This window comes from Aquarana catesbeiana, linkage group LG01 (genome assembly GCF_042186555.1).
Source record: "Aquarana catesbeiana isolate 2022-GZ linkage group LG01, ASM4218655v1, whole genome shotgun sequence".
Classification (NCBI taxonomy): Eukaryota; Metazoa; Chordata; class Amphibia; order Anura; family Ranidae; genus Aquarana; species Aquarana catesbeiana.
In genome coordinates this window covers 151,809,777-151,834,312 of record NC_133324.1, presented here as the reverse complement: position 1 = coordinate 151,834,312, position 24,536 = coordinate 151,809,777, and the positions used below count along the sequence as shown (strand labels likewise).

Genomic DNA, 24,536 nt, shown 5'->3' with positions numbered 1-24,536 from the left:
GTGCTTGCTTCTCATTCATAACACATACGTTTTGGTGTTAGACCTGTGGTGTCCCCTGAGTGCTCCTTTCATTATGCTGTAGCAGGCAGTCCTTGATTGGCAGAGAGGACAGTCACATGACTGTGACAATGTAACAAAAATAATAAGTCTGGTGCAAGGGGACCAGAAAGTAGCTGTGTGGATTGACCATACCAGGAGCGGTGTGCAAATGGACAATAACACTCAGAAAACAGCCACAACTAAAGCGCTGAATGGAAACTCCTTATTGGAAAAATCTCCGATGATGTCAATGTGTTATAAGCATATGTCAGTTTATTGGAACATAATGTGAATTATTGAAAACCAACAGGTAAAAACTCCTTGCATGGATGGAGCTGCTAACACCATAGAAGCCGCTGTGACTGTACTTTTGTGAATGGTGAGGTCTAAGCCAGCTGTGTGTAGCGGTGCTGCGGTGGTGGACTGAACTCCTAATGTGCCAAATGACCTTGGAGAGGATGTGTGTAGAGCCGGGTGGATGAAGAAACCTGTTGGGCTGGAGCACCGGTGGTGTAAGGAGGGGCACCTGTGGGGAGGAGAGGAGCAGGTCGACAGCTGGGTTAAACGCTAGCGAGGACCGGCAGGTGGAGGAGCCCGAGTGTAACGCCATACGCTCGGGGAGCACAGATCCAAAGTGAGGCTAGGTACACAGGGTTGTGGATGGAGCGCAAGCCAAGGAGAGGAGATGAAGGTGATGGCTGTCGTCATTACAATGCGTTTTGGGGCGTGGCCCTTCTTCAAATCATCTGTGACATGACTGACAGGTCACTTGAACAAGCTCTCCTCCTCTCATATAGATTGTGTAGTGCACCACTGTGCTTTATAAATCTGCCAGCATGTTTTTTTATAGTAGTGGTATGTTGGTTAGAACATATTAGGACTAGGGGCCCCATAATCAGGGCCCCTTGTGCTCTTGGTAGTGGCATGTAGAATATACCACCACCCATTTATTTGTATAACATAACTCCCACCATTCAGGAGCAGCAACAACACCTGGAGGAGCTTGCACAGCATCAATAGAAAAGTTTTAGTTGTGACCTATATTTAACCTGTGCTGTGTATCTCATTTACACGTCTGCGTGGTCTGCTTCCAGATGGAAACAATGGGAGCTCCAGCTGTAGCGCTGAAGGGATTTCTGCTGCCAGTATGTTTGTTATTATTCTTTGTCAGCTTGCTCCTTTTTTCTCTCATTGCAAATTAAACTAACTTAAAGTCCACGACTATCCAAAAAACTACAAACACCAGTTAAAGGGAACCTCCACTGAGGGAACAGCAATATCAATAGCATATCCAAGAGCTGGCATTGGGGACTCGTTCATCTATAACCTTTAGTGTAGATGGGGGGAATCAAGTGTTTTATCTTGTTCAGCCAATATGTCCAAGTTTAGACAGTTGTTACCAGAAACAGTGTTCCTGCTGGAAGATTTTGATGATTTGCCCTCTATTTCCCTGTTTAAAATTTAGGATTTCCTCCCACTTTCTTTCTCAGAGAAATTAGTCATCAAGACAGATAGAAAGGGTGAATCTCTATAACAGGGACTCAGACAGAGTCCCCTCTACTTTTCTACAATTTCTGAGCTGTAGGCACACACATGCTAATCAGCAAGCTCACAGTTCATTAATACTACATGCCATCTGCTGTTGTGAAAGGCAGGGCTTGTAGTTTATTCATTCACAAATTTATGTGAATAAATGATGGGGCTGTGCAGGTGGAGCCCCGGACACCTGTGCGGTTTTCAAAATGTAAAAGCGGCACTGCCACAGCCGCTGTCAATGAGAATGGAGCTCTGGTAGTGGTAGGCAAGTGCATAGGAGCATGTTAGATGTCACATCCCAAAATATTATCCCTGCTTAAGGCTGGGTTCACACCAGTGTGAATTGGATGTGGGTTTCTCTGCATCCAATTTGCATGACAGGAGATTGTGACCGGCTCTCTATGGAGTCGGTTCACACATCTCCGGAGCGGCTCCAGTGCGAATTGCACAGGAGTCCTGTATGTTTTCTGGTCCGTTTCAGGTCCGAATTCAGCCAAAAATTCAGACTGAAGTCGGACCTGAAACAGTGAATGGAGACGCACAGGACCCCCTGCTGTGAGTCGCTCTGTTCCTCAGTGTGAACCCAGCCTAAAGGATAAGTTCCCCTTTATGAACATGTTACATGTGGGTATACCATGCAACATGCTCATTTATGGGAACTTAATCTTTAAGCTGGGATAATTCACTATGATGTGATTGTATTGTAGTCATGCATATGTAGAATGCAGACCTAGTAAATGTTACGATAATGCATTTTATGTGGCTTCTATTCTGGTGAGGGTGTACTGAGTCATGTGCATGCCATCTCTTTACCTGAAAATTGAAAAAAAAAAAAATGTGACCAACTCACTAAGCAATGAAATGCACATATTCAGGTAAAGAAACTGATCAAAAAAGCCATTCACTGTGCTGGTAATAGCCATACCCATGGATACAGTTCCTTAGGTATACCACCACTTGGCCACTGTTCAGTCAGTGTAGAGAAACACGATTGTAAGTAAATTCATGGTATGCCTGTATGTAGCCTGTACGTACTTGTATGGTAAATACCTTGAAGTTTTAGATTTTTTTTGTCCATATATGAATTTTGTAATGGTGTGCTTGTATACTTTTTAGTAAATAAGGCCCACAGGCCTACATTGTGAGACAGAGGAATCAAGCACAGCTTTTGTGTGAATATTGAAAATCAAAATGAACAGTAGATTTGCCTTTACCAAATCAAGTATATTTTGTTTACTTTTGGGGTTGATTTACTAAAGTCAAATAGACTGTTCAATTTGCAAGGGAATTTTTCCCAGAGCTTAGTGATGAGGAGAAGCTCTGCTGACTTCCATTATCCGAATATGTACACGCAAAATTAAATTTTTTTAAAAAACTTTCCTTGCACTTGATTGGCTAGTCAAACAATATTTCCACCACATTCACTAAGCTAAGTGAACATTTTCCTGCAAAGTGAACAGCCTATTGGACAGCCAGCTCTAACACTGAGAACACCCTCCCCCTTTATGTCACTAGAACGCTGGGCTGTGAAGGGGGAGGGAGCGCCTGGCTCAGCCTTTCAGTGGCTCGCTGAGAGGCTGAGCTGGATGCTGGTCCAGGCATGTGGGTGGATCCCGACCATACGGTTGCGATCCTTCCCGAGTCTGGATTGGCTCTGTGACGTCAGCCAAAAGCGGGCTTCAGCCCGCTGTCTGCTGAAACCAGATCACAGGAGTGCAGAACAAACTGCACGCCTGTGGTCCATAGGAGAAGTACAGCAAAACAAGCTTTGGCTGTACTTCTCCTTTAAGTAACTCTGAGAAACCAACACGATTTCAGTTTAATGTAGTAAGAATAATTAAGTGATTATTTCTGATTTCATTGAAGACTATACGTTTCACAACCTTGTTGCTCTTTTGCTTTCGATTCTTGAGTGAGCCAGTCAGTGTTTAGTGAGATACTGTACAAATGAAATTAGCTGACGATTAACACTTCTGGTACACCCTGATCTGCACATCATTATCTCCATTTAAGAAAAATACCCAGTGCTGTTGCTGTGCTTGAAGAATGTTCACAATGGAATGAAAAAGGTTGCCTGCTGAAAAGAAGGCTTGTTTTGTATAATATGGCTGTTTGAAATTATGACAATGGAAAATACTATTAAGACAATGTTGCTTATTACCTTTGGATTACAGCTTTAGATGCATAGATTTTTAACTATATCTCTTGCTAACAGGGTTTCTTTAAGACAAGTGAACCATTATAAGTTAGCAGTCAGTTTATTTAAATTTGAAAAAGTTTGTACCTCACGCCAAAAACTAAAATTAACAGCTGCTCCCCTGACTAAGGTAGGTGAGTCTACTTTACATAGTAATGAATAGGGTGTAAGGGGGCGCTCATATGAGGACCATAGGTCCAATAAAATGTGCAATAATAATGGAATATTTCAGTAGAACAATACCTCTATATCCATATTAAAGTGCAATGTGCTCTAATATACAAAATAAGCAATCAGTATACATATTGAAATACAAAATAAATGTGAACAAGAATAAATAAAAAAATAATAGAAGTCCTAATGCTTATGATTCTTCAGTGCTGATTATCTTCTATATGGCATCAATAGTGAACAGTCCATCTCCAACTGGAATTAATACACTCAAAGTGCTCCATATGTGGATTCAGCTTACCAGATAGAAGTGACCTCTTTAATTAAAAAGAAGATCAAGTAGCGCTTTTAGCAAGATAAACTTGCTCAATGTAGGAGATTGTTTAGCCAAAAAATTCCTCCTCCGCAAAACTGTAGATGAGGTATGTGAAAAAATGGAAGGCAAAACCAATCATGTAATCCTGTTTATTTAAAACATTAGATAAAAAAACAAAGCCAAATGTCTGCTTACATATATGGTGCCTTAGCCCAGAACTGAGGCTTCTCGCGTGTGTCTGGATCTAATGGTGCCTCCCGGCTTACACTTGCTGCTGGCGTGCATTTCACTACCCAGCACAATCAACCAAAGGGCCCGGAAGTGATGTGACCAAGAAGCACCTCTTGGTCACTGGCTGACCAATAATTTTCCACCTGACTCCATTCATTTTTAAAATCGACTTTTGTTCAACCGGGTGGTGCTTGCAGGGCCAGCCACTTCTCAAATTTCAGATGATTCAGCAGTATTTAGCTGAAATTCTATGGCCAGCTTGAAGTCTGGTACACACGGGCCGATTATCAGTTGGTGTCAGCCGGTTCAACAGAAACCGGTCGGCAGTCAGCCCGTGTGTATGGCATCCTGTCCAACAGAAGCCGGCCGAGCTTCCAGCTTCTGTCAAAGGGGCATGCCAGAAAAACATCAGACAATCGCATTTGATTACTGCTCGTAGCCAATAATGGGGGGGGGCAGTACCCCTGTCAGAACACAATAGCTAAAAGGGTAGATCTCTGTACTAACATCAGATAGTTGGTACAGTGAGCTCCTCCGGAGCTCCTCGGTTATTTTCATTCAGCCTGCTGTGTTGAACGAAGAAAAACTGATAGTGTGTACCAGGCTTCAGAATGGCTAAGCACCATCTTAACTTGTTTATTGCCATTACGATGGTTTATTTAAAGTGGTTCTAAAGCCTACATTTTTTTTACCTTAATGCATTTTCTGCATTGAGGTAAGAAATGTTAAGTAGCAGTACTTCCCCCTTACCGCCTTCCTATACTTACCTCACTCAATCCAGCGCTCCATCCATTGCCTGTCTGTAGCATCTCTCACCTCTCTCCTTCCTCTCACAGGCTTTGCTGATGTAGCAGGAGCCATTGGCTCCCACTGATGTCAGTCAAATCCTGTAGTGAGTGAGTAGGGGGCGGGGCTGAGCCACACTGTGTGTGTCTATGGATGCAGGCAGCACAGCTCAGGATTGAGCTCACACAGAAGTGGCTTCCTATGGGGGTGCATGGAGAAGACGAGGAGCCAGGAGAGCCAGTGGGGACCCCAGAAAAGGAGGTTTGGGGCCACTCTCTGCACTTCCATTGATTGTTATATAAAAGCAAAAAGTAAGACTTTATGATCACTTTAATCTTTAATCCACTCATCTCACAAGGCATAATTGTAATCTAGAATTATTTTTTATCTGGTATTATAGCAATGTTTCATCCTACTGTGATTTAGCTGGGATGAGAACTTTTCTTAAAAAAGAAAAGATGTTGAATGTTAGCTACGAACTGCATTAGATGCCATTTCCCTTTGGCTGAACTACAGTATTTATGCTGTGCTAAATACAGCAGCTCTGTGAGAAGCAAGTACATTATGGGTGATTGCAAGAACAGCGCTGATTATAGCACAATGCTGCTGAAGCTCCATAAAGCAGCAATTAGCTCACCTCGTGATGATAATACTTTTGAGGTGCTGTACTACAGCTAGATTATAACACATATTATCTTGTAGTCCATTAAATTTGCCATAATATCTGAATATATGTACATTTATATTTTGCTATCTTAATGCACTTTAAACTTGCATATGGCTTGTGAACATGGAAAAATAAAATGTTTGAACCGGAAGCCCGAAGACAGTTAAAGGGAATTCTTGTCAGAACAAAGTTTAGTCATATTATCCTCTAGATGAAAAGTTTCTTCAGCTGTTTATACTTTTTCTTTGGGATTCAGTTTTTGGCATTAAAAGAGAAGCTCTACAAAGATCTGGACCTATGACAGGAAAATCATTCTGTCTCCCACCAATCCTAACCTCTGTATGTGGTAGACCAAAAACTAGCCTTTGCATGAAATGTTCTTTCTTATGCCGCATACACGCGGTCAGACTTTCCGACGTAAAATGTGCGATCGGAGCTTGTTGTCAGAAATTCCGACTGTGTGTAGGTTCCATCGGACAGTTTCTATCGGAATTTCCTTCGCACAAAATTTGAGATCTGGTTCTCAAATTTTCCGACAACAAAATCCGTTTGTGTAAATTCCGATCGTGTGTACACAATTCCGACGCACAAAATGGCACCCATGCCCAGAATCAAGCAGAAGAGCCGCACTGGCTATTGAACTTAATTTTTCTCGGCTCGTCGTAAGTGTTGTACGTCACCGCGTTCTTGACGTTCAGAATTTCCGACAAGATTTGTGTGACCGTGTGTATGCAAGACAAGTTTGAGCCAACATCTGTCAGAAAAAATCCATGGATTTTGTTGTCCGAATGTCCGATCAATGTCCGATCAATGTCCGATCGTGTGTACGGGGGAATTAGACCAAAACAAACAACTGACACCGTAGCACTTAGGGTAGATGAGAGTTTGTATGTATGTGAAAGATGTCGGCTCCCTATTCGAGACTGGTAAATTCTGTGAATGCCGCCCTCTTTAGACTGGGGAATCTTAAGACAACATAAGCAAACAGAACAAAAGGGCACAGAAGCCTAGCACATTACCAACAACTTTTTATTCAAATTAGAACCAAACAAATTGTGCAAACTCAAAAGCCATAGGCTAACCAGCGGGGTACATAAACCAAGTGACAAGATGGTCCTTCAATAAAGATGATCTTTTTAACCATGGAATATTTGTGACCAGCTAACATTGAGGGTTGGAGTTTTTTTTCAGAAAATCCGGTCATCTGTGACTGCCCGCCATTGTATTATATGTTATACATCATTTTTGAGATAGCACATCTGTTTCTGGTGGACATTTACCCAATTTTGCTCCTCTGGAATACACCATTTTTCTTTACAGCCCATTCTGTAATTCTTTATAATTCATATTTAGCCCTTGCATAGTACCTCTTTGGAATTATGTGCACTGAGGCAGGACTAATACAAGCTCCTAGTCTGCTTGAAGAATACACTTTACACTTCTGAAGTTTACGTATGTGATTTTGAACTGTTCCAGCAGAATTGCTTACTTAGCCTATAATATTACATGATATTCATTACTTATGAGGCAATATTGTGCCAGTATGTTATTGCAATTATTCCTTAGCTAAGGATTGTTTATGTACTTGAGCTTTTTTTAATGCATATCAATAAAAGTAATATTTTAGGTGACCTTATTTGATGTCTCATACATAGTTTGGTTGAATAAGAGGGGTAGCAGTCAAAATCTGGTGTTTTTATCGATAGTGTATAGAAACTCATATTACCAGGACATCTGTCAGACTTGCTAGCTGACATGTTTCAAGGGACAAGCCCCCTTTTGTACGTCACCCAGACAAGCTTTGCTCTGAAGAAGGGGTCTTGTCCCTTGAAAATGCGTCCCTTAGCAAGTCTGCTGTCTGTCTGGGTCTTATGAGTTTCATCCCTAGTTAAGGACCATCTTGCCACTTGGATTTTTGTACACCACTGGTTAGTCTATGGCTTTTTGTGAGTATGCATTTGTTCAGTTTTAATTGTAATAAAAAGTTGTGGGTAACGAACAAGGTTTCTGTGCCCTTTTTGTTCTGTTTCCTTTTGCATGAAATGTAGTTCAGTATGACAAATTTTGTCAGTCCCCCACAGCAAACTTTTAATCATCCTAGGAACTGATTGATTGCTCAATTACATTGATGGTCTGCAGAAAAATTCACCAAAATTAGGTCAGATGCCATGCTTAAAAGTTGACGGAGTTTCTAGCCTTTCCATATTCTATCCAAAACAAGAATAAAGTCTAGTCTAGGGTTGGGTCTCAACTCATCTAGCATATTTTCTGCTAAGCAGGTTCAAAAGTTAAGAGTCAGACTGCCATGGGCAACAAATACAGTTGTTATTGCAATCACCTTGGTAAATGAAGCCTAATATGTAACACATTTCTTAGTGATTTATTGTACTAAGCAAACTTGCATCTCATAGATTTTTATTTTTTGTATAATTATTCACTTATGTTTATTGATATGTGTTGCCATCTGTTTGTTTTGCATTTCAGATCTATGCAATCCAAACCCCTGTCATAATGGTGGAATATGTGAAATCAGCGAAGCATTTCGTGGTGATACGTTTATTGGATATGTCTGCAAATGTCCCCGTGGGTTTAATGGAATCCACTGCCAGCATAGTAAGTAATGTTATTGTGATTCTGTGTTATTTCTGGAATTAAGACTGCTCACAATTAACCAAAAAACTTATTAAATTGTGGTATGACTTATAATGATGAGCCATAAAACAAGTAGGCCCAAGAGGTCTCGGTTGCAAAGATTGTTGATAGAAAGCTTCTGCAGAATTTAAGATAATTGAACATTTTGCAATTCTGGTATTTTTAAAACCGTATATCTCATTTAAAGTGGTATTAAACCCAAAAATGCTTTGTTGCAGCTTACCAGTCCTTAGATGTGGTGGCTGCATTCGTTTTCTGTTTTTAGGCTTTTCTTTCTTTGTTTTCATTTGGTGATCTGGCCATTAACACACCTTTTGTATTAGAGTACCCCCACTCTGGATGAATGAGCAGAGGGCACCTTTGGAAAGCAGCATTTTCAGTCTAGGGGGGGGGGGGGGGGCGTAGTTAGATGTACTGGTAGATATAAATACACTTAAAAATTGATGCCAAACTCCAACTAATACTTTATAGACAGTTACAGCAAACAGTTCCCAATTGATATGAATAGGACTTCTGCTATGGTGTTCTGTGCATCCCCGTGTGAACAAACCAGCGCTTGCATGGGCATACACTTAAAGTAGTAATAAACCCAAAATTAAAAATGTAATATATTGCAGCTTAGCAGTCATTAGATGTGGTGGATGCATCAGTTTTCTTTTCTTATGCCCCATACACAGTCGGATATTAGCTTTTGGTCAGAAATTCCAACCATGTGTATGCTCCATTGGACTTTTGCTGGTAGAATTCCAGCCAGCAAAAGATTGAGAGCAGGTTCTCTATTTCTCGGTCGAAAAAAGTTCATCTGTATGCAGTTCAGATGCGCAAAAAATCATGCATGCTTGGAAACAATTCGACGCATGCTTGGAAGCATCAAACTTCATTTTCTTGACTCATCGTACGTCACCGCGTTCTTGACTGTCGAAAGTTCAGAGAACTTTTGTGTGACCGTGTGTATGCAAGGCTAACTTGAGCGGAATTCCGTTGGAAAAAACATCCAAGATTTTTCTGACGGAAAATCTAGTCTTTAGTCTTTTTTCCCTCTGTTTTTACCTGGTGATCTGGCCAGTAACACACCTCTTGTATTAGAGGGGTGAAGCCCTAGCAGATTTAAATACACTAACAAACTAAAGCCAAACTCCAGCTAATACTATATAACTAGTTACAGCAGGTTTTCCTTTTGGGATAAAGGTTTTACATAAATAAATAAAAGCTGATCATTGTTAGCATCCCTGTCAGTGGTAAATGGTTTGTCTCATCCCTGTAACTGATACATTCTGCTGGACAGCTTGTTCTTTTGAAAAACAACATATTCAATGGCTGGATCACTATATAAAAATAGAAGACAAAATGCCTAAAAGAGAAAAAGAATGCAGCCATCACATCTAAGAAATGGTAAGTTGCAATATAATAAAATTTGGCCTCATGCACACTGCTGCTGGTAAACGGATGTTTAGGAGCAGTGGGGCATTTTTTTCAGCTGCCCCTGAACTCTCCTCTATGTTTTCTTATCAGTACATGTACACAGGGTAGTTTATAGTTGTTTCTAGGCAGTTGAGTTTAGAAGCATTTTTTTGGAACAGGAAAAAATGCTTTCAGGACAGATGTTCAGAGCCATTTGAAACACAAAATGCCTGTAACAGCCTGTAAACGCTGCTAAATGCAGTAACTCACGTTTAGCAGTGTTTCGTTTACAGACGTTTTTCATTTTAATGCTTCTAGATGAAAATGTAGCTAAAAGTGGCTAAACACGACTAAACGCGGCATGTAAACGCAGCTCAATGGACGTTTTTAGATGTCGGTTTCTAGCTGTTAAGTTGTATCAATCAGGAGAGGTTAAACAACGTCCCATGTACAATGAAGCCTTTGGGTTTAATACCACCTTAAATACTGTATGCCCAACTAGAAAGGCAGGCCATTTAATGTAGATTTCCAGGTCTATTGGTCAAAACATGCTGATGATAGCCACAATCTCAAAAAAAGTCTTGGGCAATAGGTATGTGAATGTGCTGCAGCCCTTTAATAACACATTATAAAGAGCAGTATTCAACTATATCTAGGACCTTTAGTTTATCATTTGTCTTTTGTAGTGGAGTCAGAGTAAAGAAAATATTTCTGATTGTTACATTTAATTACTGTGCTCTACAAGTTGTTGGTTGAAATATTTACAAAAACCCAAGAAAATGCCAATATTCTAAAAACCTCACTGTGGTATGGACTAATCTGCATGGGCGCTGTATAAGCTAGAGTGTTCCAGACCTCCCCCATGACTGTTCTCCCAGACATAATTGAAAGTCTATTTGCACAATAACCACATCAGCAAAATCAGTTATGTTACATATATGATCAATATTATACACAGGGCTCTTTTTCACAGAAAATGGGTGCAGGAACTGAACTACGACCCCCCCCCCCCCGAAACCCCCTCCCCCCTTCACACACACACCCTCCAAACCTCATCAAAAAGTGGGCTTGGTCAAATTTCACTAACAGTGGGAGGGTCCTAAGGGGCACTAAATACCAGGTGCAGAGTTTGGGGGGGGGGTACACACAGGGTGCAGAGTATGGAGGTGCGCTACGTACATAGTGCAGCTTTTAGGGGTGCGCTACATAAAGTGTGCAGAGTTCAGCCTTCTTTCATAGCTGCTTACCTCGGCACCCCGCATCCACATCTCACTTTCACCCCTCTTCAGCTCTGACCACTCCATGCAATCCCCCCACCTCCACTGCCTCCATCCTCTCCCCCCTCCTTAAAAGCTAAGCCATCATCTACATGTCTTACTTTTGTTGCTGTATTAAGCTGAAGCACCCAACCAACTCTAGGACCTCCCCGCACACTGTAAGTGGCTCCGCCTCTCTCACTTGCAGGGAGAGAATCCAGTGGTGGTGTCGGCATCTGCACTGCACCCCAGGCACCCACATCTCCCTTGTGCCCATCCTCAGTGGGCTCAGTGTGAGCCGCTCAGGAGATCAGATCTGTGGGAGCTATTGGGATAAAAGCTGTCACTTGTAAACACAGAAGCTGGACTTCTGTGTTTACAAGTGATAGTGGTGAGCAGGGAGCAGAGGGCCTGAGCCAAAGGTGGTAAAACTGAGTTCCACCAAGTTCCAGCTGAAAACAAGCCCTTTTTGGAAATTCACCTGGGGTTCCTAGATAATATAGATACCTGTGTATGACCAAATCAAGCATGATTGAATTGTTAAAAATGAGTTTGTCTGAATGGCCCAATCTGTGTGTATGGCCAGCTAAAAATTGGCAGTGTGACTGGCTAAATATCTGTAGAGGGACAGAAATTCCACTGCTCAGAATAAATTGTACTTGGTGCAAAAACGATGGTATCTGCAAACTGCTGAGGAGTGTGCCAGTGCTATTTTTTTACATGTTTTAATAATATGTCATTCCTACTTATCCCCTCAATATCATATTTACTTAAGGGGGGACTTATAAAAGCTTGGTACTCGAAGAGATATGTGCCAAGTTCTACATGCAGACAGAAGTGTCTTGTTTTGAACCAAATTAATAAAAGAAGAGCTCAACACTTCATTAATGTGTCACATGAAATAGAAATATGCTCTCCTCTCCCTCCTGCAGTGCCGCATCTCACTGACCAGGCATTTGGAGAAACAAGGGCTATACTGTATGCTTTTGCTAATCCTGGCTGAAAATGATAACAGTTGCTACTATTTAAATTACTGCCCACGTATACCACCTCACAACTAGTACCTTAGTACTGGAGCATGCATGCCACTGTGGTAATAATATACATTTTTAGACCATATGTTAATTTCTAACTGTGGCACAAGAGCTTGATTAATCTGGCACATTAATACAAACAGTCTCATGACACTTTCTACACAATTTGGGGTGGCTGGTGCAAAACCACATAGCACTTGTTTAATAATTTTTATTTTTATTTGGCACATCAGTGATCCACCTCCGTGTTTCACAGTAGGAATTATGTACCTTTCATCATAGGCCTTGTTGACTCCTCTCCAAATAAAGCGTTTATGGTTGTGGCCAAAAAGCTCCATTTTAGTCTCATTACTCCAAATGACTTTGTGCCAGAAGGTTTGAGGCTTGTCTCTGTGCTGTTTGGTGTATTGTAAGTGGGATACTTTGTGGCATTTGTGTAGTAATGGCTTTCTTCTGGTGACTCGACCATGCAGCCCCATCTTTCTTCAAGTGCCTCCTTATTGTGCATCTTGAAACAGCCACACCACATGTTTTCAGAGAGTCCTGTATTTCACCTGAAGTTATTTGTGGGTTTTTCTTTGCATCCTGAACAATTTTCCTGGCAGTTGTGACCAGTGGCGGCTGGTGATGAAAAATTTTGGGGGAGGCGCAAACCCCTCCAGGTCCTTTCCTGCCCATCCTCGGCTGTTACGGCTCCCAATACCCGGACACACTATACACAGAGAAAACATTATACACAGAGAACACTATACATAGAGCGTACTATACATAGAGCGCACACTATACACAGAGCGCACTATACACAGAGTGCATTATACACAGAGAACACTATACACAGAGAGCACTATACACAGAGCACACTATACACAGAGTGCACACGATACACAGAGAACACTATACACAGAGAACACTATGCACAGAGCGCACACTATACACAGAGAACACTATGCACAGAGCACACACTATACACAGAGCGCACTATATACAGAAAGCACTATACACAGAGTGCATTATACACAGAGAACACTATACACAGAGAGCACTATACACAGAGCACACTATACACAGAGTGCACACGATACACAGAGAAAACTATACTCAGAGAACACTATACTCAGAGAACACTATACACAGAGCATACTATATACAGCGCACACACTATACACAGAGCGCACTATACACAGAGTGCATTATACACAGAGTGCATTATACGTAGAGAACACTATACACAGAGCACACTATACACAGAGTGCACACTATACACAGAGAACACTATACACAGAGAACACTATACACAGAGCGCACACTATACACAGAGAACACTATGCACAGAGAGCACTATACACAGAGCGCACTATACACAGAGCACACTATACACAAAGAACACTATGCACAGAGCACAGTATACCCAGAGGTGGAGGGGATCCAGCAGCACTCACATTAGTTATATTAGCACCTGTGAGGATGAATTAGCCTCACAGGTGCTAATATAATATGATGGAGTTGGCATGTTGTTCTCACCGTCCCCCACAGACCATGTTCTCTCTCTCCCATACAGTCATGTTTGGTAACTTCTTCACTGCCTGAATACCCATTTTGATACATTTTAAAACACAGCCTGTTGCTGTGAAACTCACCCATCTTCTTCTTATCACGAGTCAGGCAGAGTCCCACACAGTAGCTGCCAGCCATGATTTACTGCATGTGCAGGAGAGACGTCCAGCCGAAGCAGTCTGCCAGTACCCTGTTATCAGCCAATCACAAAACGTCTGATATCAGAAGTGCAATGTAGTGCATAGGTGGCCGGCCGTCCTTACTGGAGTTTGTTCCTGTTCCTCCATCCTCCTCACCCGGTCTGCACGCACAGTCCACGCCAGTCCAACACACAGCATAGTGAGTGATGGCCGGGAAACCAGAAGTGACGCCGCAAAAAGCACTGCCCACCGTCCTCCGGTCCCCGCCAATCAAACACAGACAAGGAGCCAAAGGGACAAATGAGTGTAGAGTGGGGAGTGTTCAGGGTGCATCGTTTGCGCCCTAAACCCTCCCTAAACATGGGAAATCAGCTTCCCAGCTTGCAATCAGCTGATTGCAAGCTGGGAAGCTTCCCATAGACCACCGTGTGTCCGGCGCCTGGTCACTCTTAAAGTGACCATTTTTTTTTTTAGGAGAATAGCTTGGGGGGGGTGGGGCGCCCATGCGCACCCCTATGGAGGGGCTACCACTTTTGTGGCTGACATTTCAGTTGGTCTACCTGACCGTGGTTTGGCTTCAACAGAATCCCCATTTTGCACTTCTTGATTAGAGTTTGAACACTGCTGATTGGCATTCTCAATTCCTTGGATATCTTTTTATATCCCTTTCCTGTTTTATACAGTTCAACTACCTTTTCCCACAGATCCTTTGACAATTCTTTTGCTTTCCCCATGACTTAAAATACAGAAACATCAGTGAAGCACTGGATGAAGGATGCAAGGGTCTGTCAGGAGTCCAGAAAGGCACTGACCTTTTATACACACACACTAATTACAAGCAAACAGATCACAGGTGAGGATGGTTACCTTTAATAGCCATTCAAACCCCTTTGTGTCAATTTGTGTGCATGTTATCAGGCCAAAATCACCAGGGCATGTAAACTTTTGATCATGGTAATTTGGGTAGTTTCTGTTGCCATTATGATTTAAAAAGAGTAAACACATTTTATTGATAATAAATGGTTTAGGCAAGCACTATCAGTGAAAGAAAAGTTTTTGTGTTATCATTCATATTCTCTGAAAAATGGCCAAGAAATCATAAATTCTGCCAGGGTATGTAAACGTATGAGCACAACTGTATTTATTAAGAATGAAGAGGATGGATAGCAGTGGGTGTGGTGTTTTTATGGGTTGTTTTATTTATGTTGTAGAGTGCTTTTATGTCTTGTTTTATACATATTTTGTTATGTATTTGTTAGGAATGAAGGAGATGGATAGCAGTGCATGCAGAGTTTTTTATGGGTTGTTTTATTTATGTTGTAGTGTGCTTCTATGTTTTATGTTTTATACACATTTTTGTTATGTGCAGCATTTGGAGGGGATTACAACTTTACTTAAATGTATATTTGCTATTGTAGAACGACAAGTAGAGTTCTTGACTCTTCATTCAGATTTTTAATGAGTGAGCCAAGTGGGAAATGCTGATTCTGCTAGGTGGCAATTGTCATTCTATTAACATTCACAACATTTGTGACTTTGGCTACTGTCCTTAAAAATACTGCATTGACTTTATTTCCATACAACTTGCACCAATGCTAAAGATGTTTTGAAATTCTGTCTACGATTTTTGTAGAAATCTATTACCTCAGTATTTTTTGGTAATGGATTTTTTATAGTAACGTCATTTCTGTATCTTGTCACTGGTTGCTGATAGTGTCAGTAATCCTTTCCCAGTACACCATGGGGCAGATCCCCCTGCACTTTGCTTTGAAGTCACTGTTCATACAGATCTGAGAAAGAAAGCTTTTGTAGTAATTTCCCTTGTCATTTTAATGTTTGAGAAGCACATTCCAGTTCCTACCCTCGAGCTGCTGTATTATCATTATATATTCTTGGCATATAGCATTACTGCCCACATGCACATGCAGCTGCAAGATCCTATAGCCAAAACTCTGTTGATCCAGAGGATTATGAGACACATATAAAAAAAAAATCTTGGATTAAAATATGGCTATTTCTTTTTTTAACAGTAGAACAATTCTAAATGACTGCTCATTGGCACTTGGCTATCAGGGAACCATCTAGCATCCAAAAAATCCCATTGACATACACACACATACTTGCTAAACTACAGAGAACAGCAGATGATATGCTGAATATTGTGAATCAGACTTTTTAAGTTTTTGTCCAAGCATAGGCAAGTAAATAATCAACAAATAAAAAATTTAGTATTACCCAAACATTACTCCGGAACAAATTAAAGCTTAAATAAACCCACGTATTTAAAGGGGTAACTAAAGTCGCACTTTCAAAAGCTTTCAGCGGGCAGGCTCTTTTTTTAAAGACAGCAGCAGGCCAGCACCTGGAAAAGCCAGGTGGAAGATGCCGATCTAAGGGATGTTGGACCCTTGGATAGATAAGTGAAGCACTCACCCCCACAAGGTCCGCTGAGTTGTGTCCCAGGTTCTTCCCCCACTAGTGCTGCGGCAACCAGGCAGCCAAACAGAACATAGTCCTTTATACAGTATGACATAAAGTGGACAGCACTGCGACACCATTAGCAATGTTCCAGGCTAGGCAAGCCTCAATACTAGTGCACCAGGGGTTAACAGCAGTCACAGTCACTAGGATCCCTCTCTCTCAAGTCTGTTCTCACAGTGTCCCTGGGACTTGGATGTCTCCCTTCAGCCTCAGGCAAACAGTCTCCTTAGTCAAATCTTCAGACCTGATCCTTAGTGGAACCCCTCTTTTAGCTCCCAAAGAATTTGCAGCAGAATAGGCTCTCCTGCTATGCATACAGTAGCTGGGATCTCCATGAGAATAGCAGGATTTTCAGCTGGACTGCCAGGAAGGGCAGAAGCCCTTCTGGCTGGGAACCTCTCCTCCTGGGGGTGAACACTGGTCTCCCAGGCTCAATGCTATTTATGCACCTTCCCAGCCACCATCTGGGCGATCTTCCCCAGAGATTGGCTGACACTGCATAAATATTCAGGCTGCTCATTGGAAGGTTTAGTTCAGCTTTAAATTGAAAAGAACAAGCCCTAGATTTATTGAAATAGTTCAAGTTAAATCACCAACATAAAAAAAGTCTAAATGAACCTGTGTTGGTCACAGGTATACTATGATTAAACCTAAATATGAACATAGCCTGTATCCTCATCATGAGTGTTTAACAGGCATTAGACCACCCCAAACACCTGATGTTAATTGCTTATGGAGTAAAACTGCCAATAATGATGCAACAATAGACCATAGATGAGGAAAGAATTGCTATCAATTCTACAAGGTCAGTGTTTTAACCCTGCACAGAGCTAAATAGAGCTCAGGTCCAACTTCATAGTATGTATGCAAAAGACAAACCCCAAGTTTCAATCACAAGTGATTTGTTTTCCTCCAGTACTTTTCCTTTTATACTGGATTTTCAAAATAACAAATGCAACAGTTTAGGGGTTAGGTAAAATAAATAGTACAGTAAAACTTGTTTTGTTTAACTGAGCAATTTTTACATATGTAAATGCATCAGACTAAAAAAGAGGGAATATTGATAAGGAAAGAAGGACAGAAGAATTCATTTCCAAATTAAGGACAGTCCCTCTTAGTGGCGGCCCATCCACATAGGGCACAGGGGCGGCGCCCCCCCTAATCCACATGCCCGGCCCCTAATCTACATGCAGGGCACTGGATGCATGGATTTCAATGAGGATTTTTTTTTTGAAGCACATGATTAGAGCCTGAGTCTTAGGACTCCCGGCCAATCAAGTCTTAGGACCCACTTCCTGTTTGGCCGGGAGGAGAAACAATGGCCTCAGAGTGAGGAGCAGCAGACCTAACATCTGCCTCCTAATTTAAGGAGGCCTCTGGTCACTGCCATCTCCCACGTGGGGGGGGAATTGCTGCCTTCCTGGGGGGGGTTGCTGTCTTTCTGTCCCTCTCCCGTGGGGGGGGGTTGGCTTTTGTTTGTCGCCCACCACAAAATATTGAGCACCAACCACCACTGGTCCCTTCAATGGGGAGACAGTTGCAGACCATGCAAATTCCAGGTTACCAGACATAGCAGTCAACCTAACTTTCTTAAATTATTAACATATTGGGGGAGATTTACTAAAACTGGTGCACACAAAATCTGATGCAACTGTGCATATTAACCAATCAGCTTCTACGTTTTATTAACAAAGCTTAATTGAACAAGCTGATGTTAGAAGCAGATTGGTTACTATGCACAGTTGCACCAGATTCTGCAAAGTGGATGGTCTACTTGCTTTTAGTAAATCAACCCCATCAAGTGAGGTGCAGAAGATCATACAGTGATCGCATATAGGGAAGGCATGTGTAGAAAATAGTGTTCCTACCAACAAACGGTACGAATTCAACTTCATATACAGTATATGGCTTGTGACATCTAATGCCTGCAGGTGCTTTTAAGTTGTTACCTAAAGTAACCTTGCTATATCTTCCCCCAAAAGTTTACATACTTTATTCTCTACTTAAGGAACGTGCGGTGAGGTCAGTGGCTGGTGAAGCACTGGCTAGTATCAGAGCCAGATACACACAGGTCACATAAACTGTGATTGTTAGAGCGAGAGCAATAATTCTAGCACTAGACCTCCTCTGTAACTCACATGTAACACATACATGTGCAACACATGTAATCTGTAAAAAAAATGTAAAGCGTTGCCTATGGAGATTTTTAAGTACTGAAGTTTGGCGCAATTTTAAAGTGTGACATGTTAGGTATCTATTTACTTGGCGTAAAAATCATCTTTCACATTATACAAGAAAATTGGGTTATCTTTAGTTTTTTTTTTTATAGTCATGAAACCAAAACCCCCCCAAAAAAACACATTTGAAAATGACCACCATTTTATTCCCTAGGGTGTCTGCTAAAACTATATAAATAATGTTTGGGGGTCCTGAGTAATTTTCTAGCAAAAAAATGGTGATTATTACATGTAGGAGAGAAGTGTCAGAATTGACCTGGGTGGCAATGGGTTAATTACCATAAGTAATATACAAATAATTATTATATATTATGTGAACAGATGTATAAATAATCACTCTAAATGAGAAACATTAACACATCAAAGTGGCACTATTCTCAGTCGTAACCTATGACTGGTAAATAAACGTCTCTGTTAGAAATGCAAAAAGAAGAATTTCAGCAAAGACACATAAAGTGAAACTTGGTATGGAGTCTCCAGCTGGATATAATGAGTATGTGTAGCAGATCTGATGAGTGCACCTTTCACCATCTGTTATGTCACCACGTGCTGCACACACCCCCGCAAGGGGTTCTAACTCACCAAAACCAAAAGGTTAATAGGCCTTGGATAGCATCCTCAATCCGATCACTCTCAAGGTCCACCAAGGTAAGTAGTCAAAAGACATCAGCAGTATCCACATGTAGGAAAGAGACTCCACATAGTCCAATACCGTTTCGATAATTTATTTAAAAGTCAAACAAAATAAATAAAATAAACGAATCTGTAGGCGCAGGGCCATTCCAATATTATCCCTCTAGCTTTCAATCGGTTGGATATACAAGATACCACTGGTAATTCCTCCTGGGAACACAGGAGCGGGGTATGAACTGGACAAATGATATTAACTTGTCACAGCTGAAAGGTACTTCCTCCTTCCGGTTTCGGAAGCTTCGGGCGTGGAGCGCATTGCGTCGTGCCGTAGTTCCGGTTGCCGTGGGGTCACGCCCTGACTAGTTTCATCATCACGACTTTTTCGAAGAGCGTGGCTTCACGGCGCGATGCTCAGTATTTATCTTAAGGGCAGGAGGTGGAGATTAATCTTTGCTCTGCCCATACGTATGCATATTTTAGAAGATGTAGGTCTGATTAGTGGGTGCGTTCCTATCATTAATGGAATCGTATCTGTATTCCAACCAACCTTAAAGTGGAGTTCCACCCAAAAGTGGAACTTCCACTCATCAGATTCTTCCCCCCCTCCGGTGACACAGTTGGCACCTTTCAGGGGGGAGGGGGGTACAGATACCTGTATATTACAGGTATCTGTACCCACTTCTGGCATAGATAGCCGCAGAATCTGCGGTTATTTAAGCCATTTCCTGCTCCCTTCCCACTGCCTGCTGGGAAACACACGGGTCCCAGAGGCAGCAGGGACCATCCGTATTGCGCTGCGCGACTCGCGCATGCGCAGTAGGGAACCGGGAAGTGAAGCCGCACGGCTTTACTTCCTGATTCCCTTACCGAAGATGGAGGCGGCAGCACCCGAGGACGGAGAGACGCTTCGGCCTCGGGTGCCGACATCGCGGGCGCCCTGGACAGGTAAGTGTCCATGTTTTAAAAGTCAGCAGCTGCAGTATTTGTAGCTGCTGACTTTTAAAAAAAAATTTTCGGCGGCGCTCCGCTTTAAGCTACAAGCCATACATCTAAATGTTATCACGATATAGATGTGATAATGCACTGAACTGAAACTACAACAACAATCTCTCATATAATTTAAAAAAGACTGAAACACGATTCTCATATCGAATGTGGACTCAGCCTCCCTTCTCCCATCTATTAAAGGTGCAGCTTAGTAGGAGAAAGGATCGCTTATTCTCATAACGATATTTACCATTGTATACATATATAGAAATATAAGATAAAAGAACATTTGATAAAAATGACAACTAATAAGAACTTATTATCATATAAAAAAATTACTATCACATAAATAATTCCATATAATAGTAACAGTAATAATAACAGTTCCAATGTGATTATGGTAATAGTTCAGACATGAAACCAGTCGGATTGGCAAAACCTAATTACATTATGTGTTTTAAAAAATCTCCGGAATAAAATCCAGGAGATTGGTGATAAATTATACAGTAATGTTATGTGTCTCAAACATGTAAAAAATATATATAAAAAATATATATAATAAATATATATAAACCAACTATAGTCTGCAGGAAAAAATTCTGGATCTGATTCAGATTCAAACTTTAAAAAGGACTAAATAGCCGTATTCTCTCATAAACCTAAAAATCACTTATAAAACAATTTATATCAAGTTCTATGTTTAACCCTTTCGGGATGAGAGTGTCAGTTAAAAAAATCCATTGAGTTTCTTTTTTTGATACATCCCTTACAATATTTCCACCCCTCCATGATTGTTTAATGTGATCGATCCCCCAAAATAATAGACCAGAAGGGTCTTGCTCGTGATGTTGTTTGAAAGCAGGGATACACTGTGGTCTTTATAACTAATAGAGATGTTATGCACATGTTCTGCGATTCTAATTCTTAAGAGACGCTTAGTCCGTCCTATGTACATTAATCCACAAGGACAACGTAAAGCATACACCACATGGGATGTGTTGCATGTGATAAAGTGCTTGATTGCAAACTCCCTGTTAATAGAAGTTGAGGTGAACTTTTCTATTTTCCTCATAGGTCTAGTCACCATTCTGCAGGCTTTGCATTTCCGGCATGCAAAAAAGCCATTTTGGTCACAGAAGGTTGGATTCCTACTAGGGGGGTCAATGATTTTTTTGACTATAACATCTCCAAAGTTTGGAGCCTTGTGGTAAATGAAATTGGGTTTGTCTGGTAGTACTCTTGACCATGTTCTATCCAGACAGAGGACGTGCCAATGTTTGTGGAATATATTTTCCACCTCCCTAAATTGTGAATGGAAAGGAGATATAAAACTCCATTCGTGATCTAGGTTTCTTTCAATATTCGGTGTATCCCTTAAGCAATGCTCCCGAGGAAGAGCTCTGATTTCCTCAATGATAGGGTCTAAATGTTGAGATTTGTATACTTTTTCCACAAACCTGTTTTTTAATACCATAACTTGTTGGTCAAAATCCTCGAGTGCAGAGCAATTTCTCCTGACCCTCATTATTTGGCCCTTAGGCACATTTTTCAGCCAAAGTGGGTGATGGCCACTATGCACTGGAAGAAAGCTGTTTCTATCGGTGGGTTTCAACAACACTTTAGTTTGTATTGTGTCATCTACTCTGAAGATGTTGACATCTAGGAAGTGTATTTGTTCAGTACTCCACTGACTCGTGAGTCTGATGTTATGAGTATTATCTTTTAGAGGATCCATATAATCTTTTAGTGTCAATTCTGAACCCTCCCATATTAATAACAGGTCATCAATATAGCGTTTGTAGTATAGGAGTTCTGGTCTTCTGTCTCGGAATACTTCTTTGTCCTCCCATTCACCCATAAAGAGGTTGGCTATACTGGGCGCAAATTTCGCGCCCATTGCAACCCCCCTCTTTTGGGTGAAGAAGTTATGGTCAAACCAGAAATAGTTATGCGAGAGACAAAAGTCTAACGCATCTCTCAGAAAGATTTTTTGTCTCAAAGGAAGATCTTCCCTTTTACTCAGTGCCCAATTAAGGGCTAACAGGGCATCTTCATGTTGAATGATAGTGTATAAACTGGTCACATCTGATGTGACCAGAAACACTTCCTTCTTCCCTGTAAGTTTGATTTCTTTTAATTCCTGTAATAGACTCTTGGTATCTTTCAAATAAGCTTTCGTTGTGGTCACACTCTTTTGTAGGAATATGTCTAAATATTGACCCAATCTTGAAGTGACTGAGTCTATCCCATTAACTATGGGTTGGGGTGGGGGATTAGCTGGATCCTTGTGGATTTTCGGAAGGGTATAGATGGTAGGTATGCGACTACTGCTGGGGAAAAGGATTTCTTTTTCTTTGTTCGTAAGGGCATATGACCGGTACCCAAAATCAATCAAGGCCTTTAATTCAGCTCTGTACTGAGGGGTTGGGTCCTTTTCTAACAACTCATATGTGTCCTTATCTGACAGCAATTATGTCAGTTGGGTAGTGTAGTTAATGTTTCTTATTTAGAGTAATTATTTATACATCTGTTCACATAAGCTTGTTTTTTGTTAAGTGGCTGCTGAGAGATATCTCATTTTGTGATTACTGACATCTAGTTAAATTACGGCTGACCAATATATTTCCACCTTATATACCTAATATTTCATAAGCGCTGAGATAGGAGAATTGTGGCAGGGCAAATTTTCCCCTTTTGTGTTTTTTTAATTATTATATATTGTTTTTAAAGATAATTTACTATATTTTCAAAAACTGTACTCAAGCATGTGGCTTAACGGAGAAATTACTGAAATTTGAAGTTATAACTTCCAGCCAGTAATTTCACAGTAAATAGATAAATAATAAATGATAAATGATTATCTTATAACATAAAGCATAATAATATATGGTTTAGATTGATTATAACAGTACCCTTTCAACAGCAGCAGCTTCTCATTCTCCCTCTTAACTGTGTGAGAAAAACATGGGATTGTGGGTAAATCCCATAGCCATACATACATGTTTTTTCCTTATAGTTAAGAGGGCTGGCTGGAAGGGAGCATTTGTCTTTTAGACACAAATGCCCCTTCTATGACACTGCAGTGAGAGACGCGCCTCCACTGCAGAATTTTTATTGGACAGCTGGGGCTAATGGTACTTTACCATTGGTCCAAGACTCCAGGCTGTCCATTGAGCTCAGTGTCTCTGACAAGAAGTGAGGAGAGGCACTGTGAGCTCATCCTCTCAGTCTGCTGGTAACAGAGTGTGCCAGCTTGTATTTAAACTGGTAGCTCTGTATGTAGCTTGTGACAGACTGCGCAAGGAGCCCCGTATCTCTGGAACCATAGGTTGTAGGAGTCCCAAATTTTTACCAGTGGTGGGGTAGGACTTAGGCTACCTACTAGGGGTGCGCATCTTCACTGGTCTCACGATTCGATTCGTTTCCGATTATCTGGTCAACGATTTGATTAGATTTCGCAATGCATCACGATTACTGACGTGCTCCCACTTCCGCTTGGGCCGCCTAGACGGCCCTTCCTCCCTGCAATCTTCTGGGACACATCACAGGTCCCAGAAGATTGCCTGGCTATGCAGGACAGCGCAGTGAGACATGCACACCCGGCTGTGAAGCTGCAAGCTGTCACAGCCAGATGCCCACAGTAGTATTGCCAGCATCGTGGTCAGAGAATGAGGCTTCCGGCAGCCACATCGCTGGATTGTGGGACAGGTGAGTGTCTTTTTATTAAAAGTCAGAAGATACACTTTTTTTGTAGCTGTTGACTTTTAATAAACAAAAAAATTACTGGAACTCTGCTTTGAATTAAAAATAACCTCACTCCCTTAAAGCGGAGTTCCACCCAAAAGTGGAACTTCCACTTTAAGCACTCCTCGCCCCCTGACATGCCACATTTGGCATGTCATTTTTTTGGGGGGGGAGTGTGTGTCCTCTTTAGTGGGACTTCCTGTCCTGGCCGCCTAGGTGACTCCTCCTCTCGCCCTAGGCGGCCCCTCCCTGCCAGCGATCTTCTGGGACACAACATAGGTCCCAGAAGATTGGCTGGCCAATGGCAGAATGCAGTGCACACCCAGCCATGGAGCCATAAGCTGTCACGGCCGGGTGCCACTGCCCACAGTAGATATGACGGCACCGAGCAGAGGAGGGGGAGAGGAGCGGGGCCTCTCTCCTCTCACGTTTCTCATCTCTCGTCTCACGTCTCTCCTGAAGTCAGTGGGAGTT

At 41.6% G+C, this 24,536-nt stretch overlaps 1 protein-coding gene across 1 annotated transcript in view; it reads left to right on the top strand.

Moving 5' to 3' along the window:
- Positions 1–24,536, top strand: part of EDIL3 (EGF like repeats and discoidin domains 3) — a 1,025,075-nt gene that overhangs the window by 465,221 nt on the left and 535,318 nt on the right. Inside the window, exon 4 of the mRNA XM_073624465.1 lies at positions 8,428–8,556. Coding sequence (XP_073480566.1) covers positions 8,428–8,556 — 129 coding nt within the window. The remainder of the gene's footprint in view (positions 1–8,427; positions 8,557–24,536) is intronic.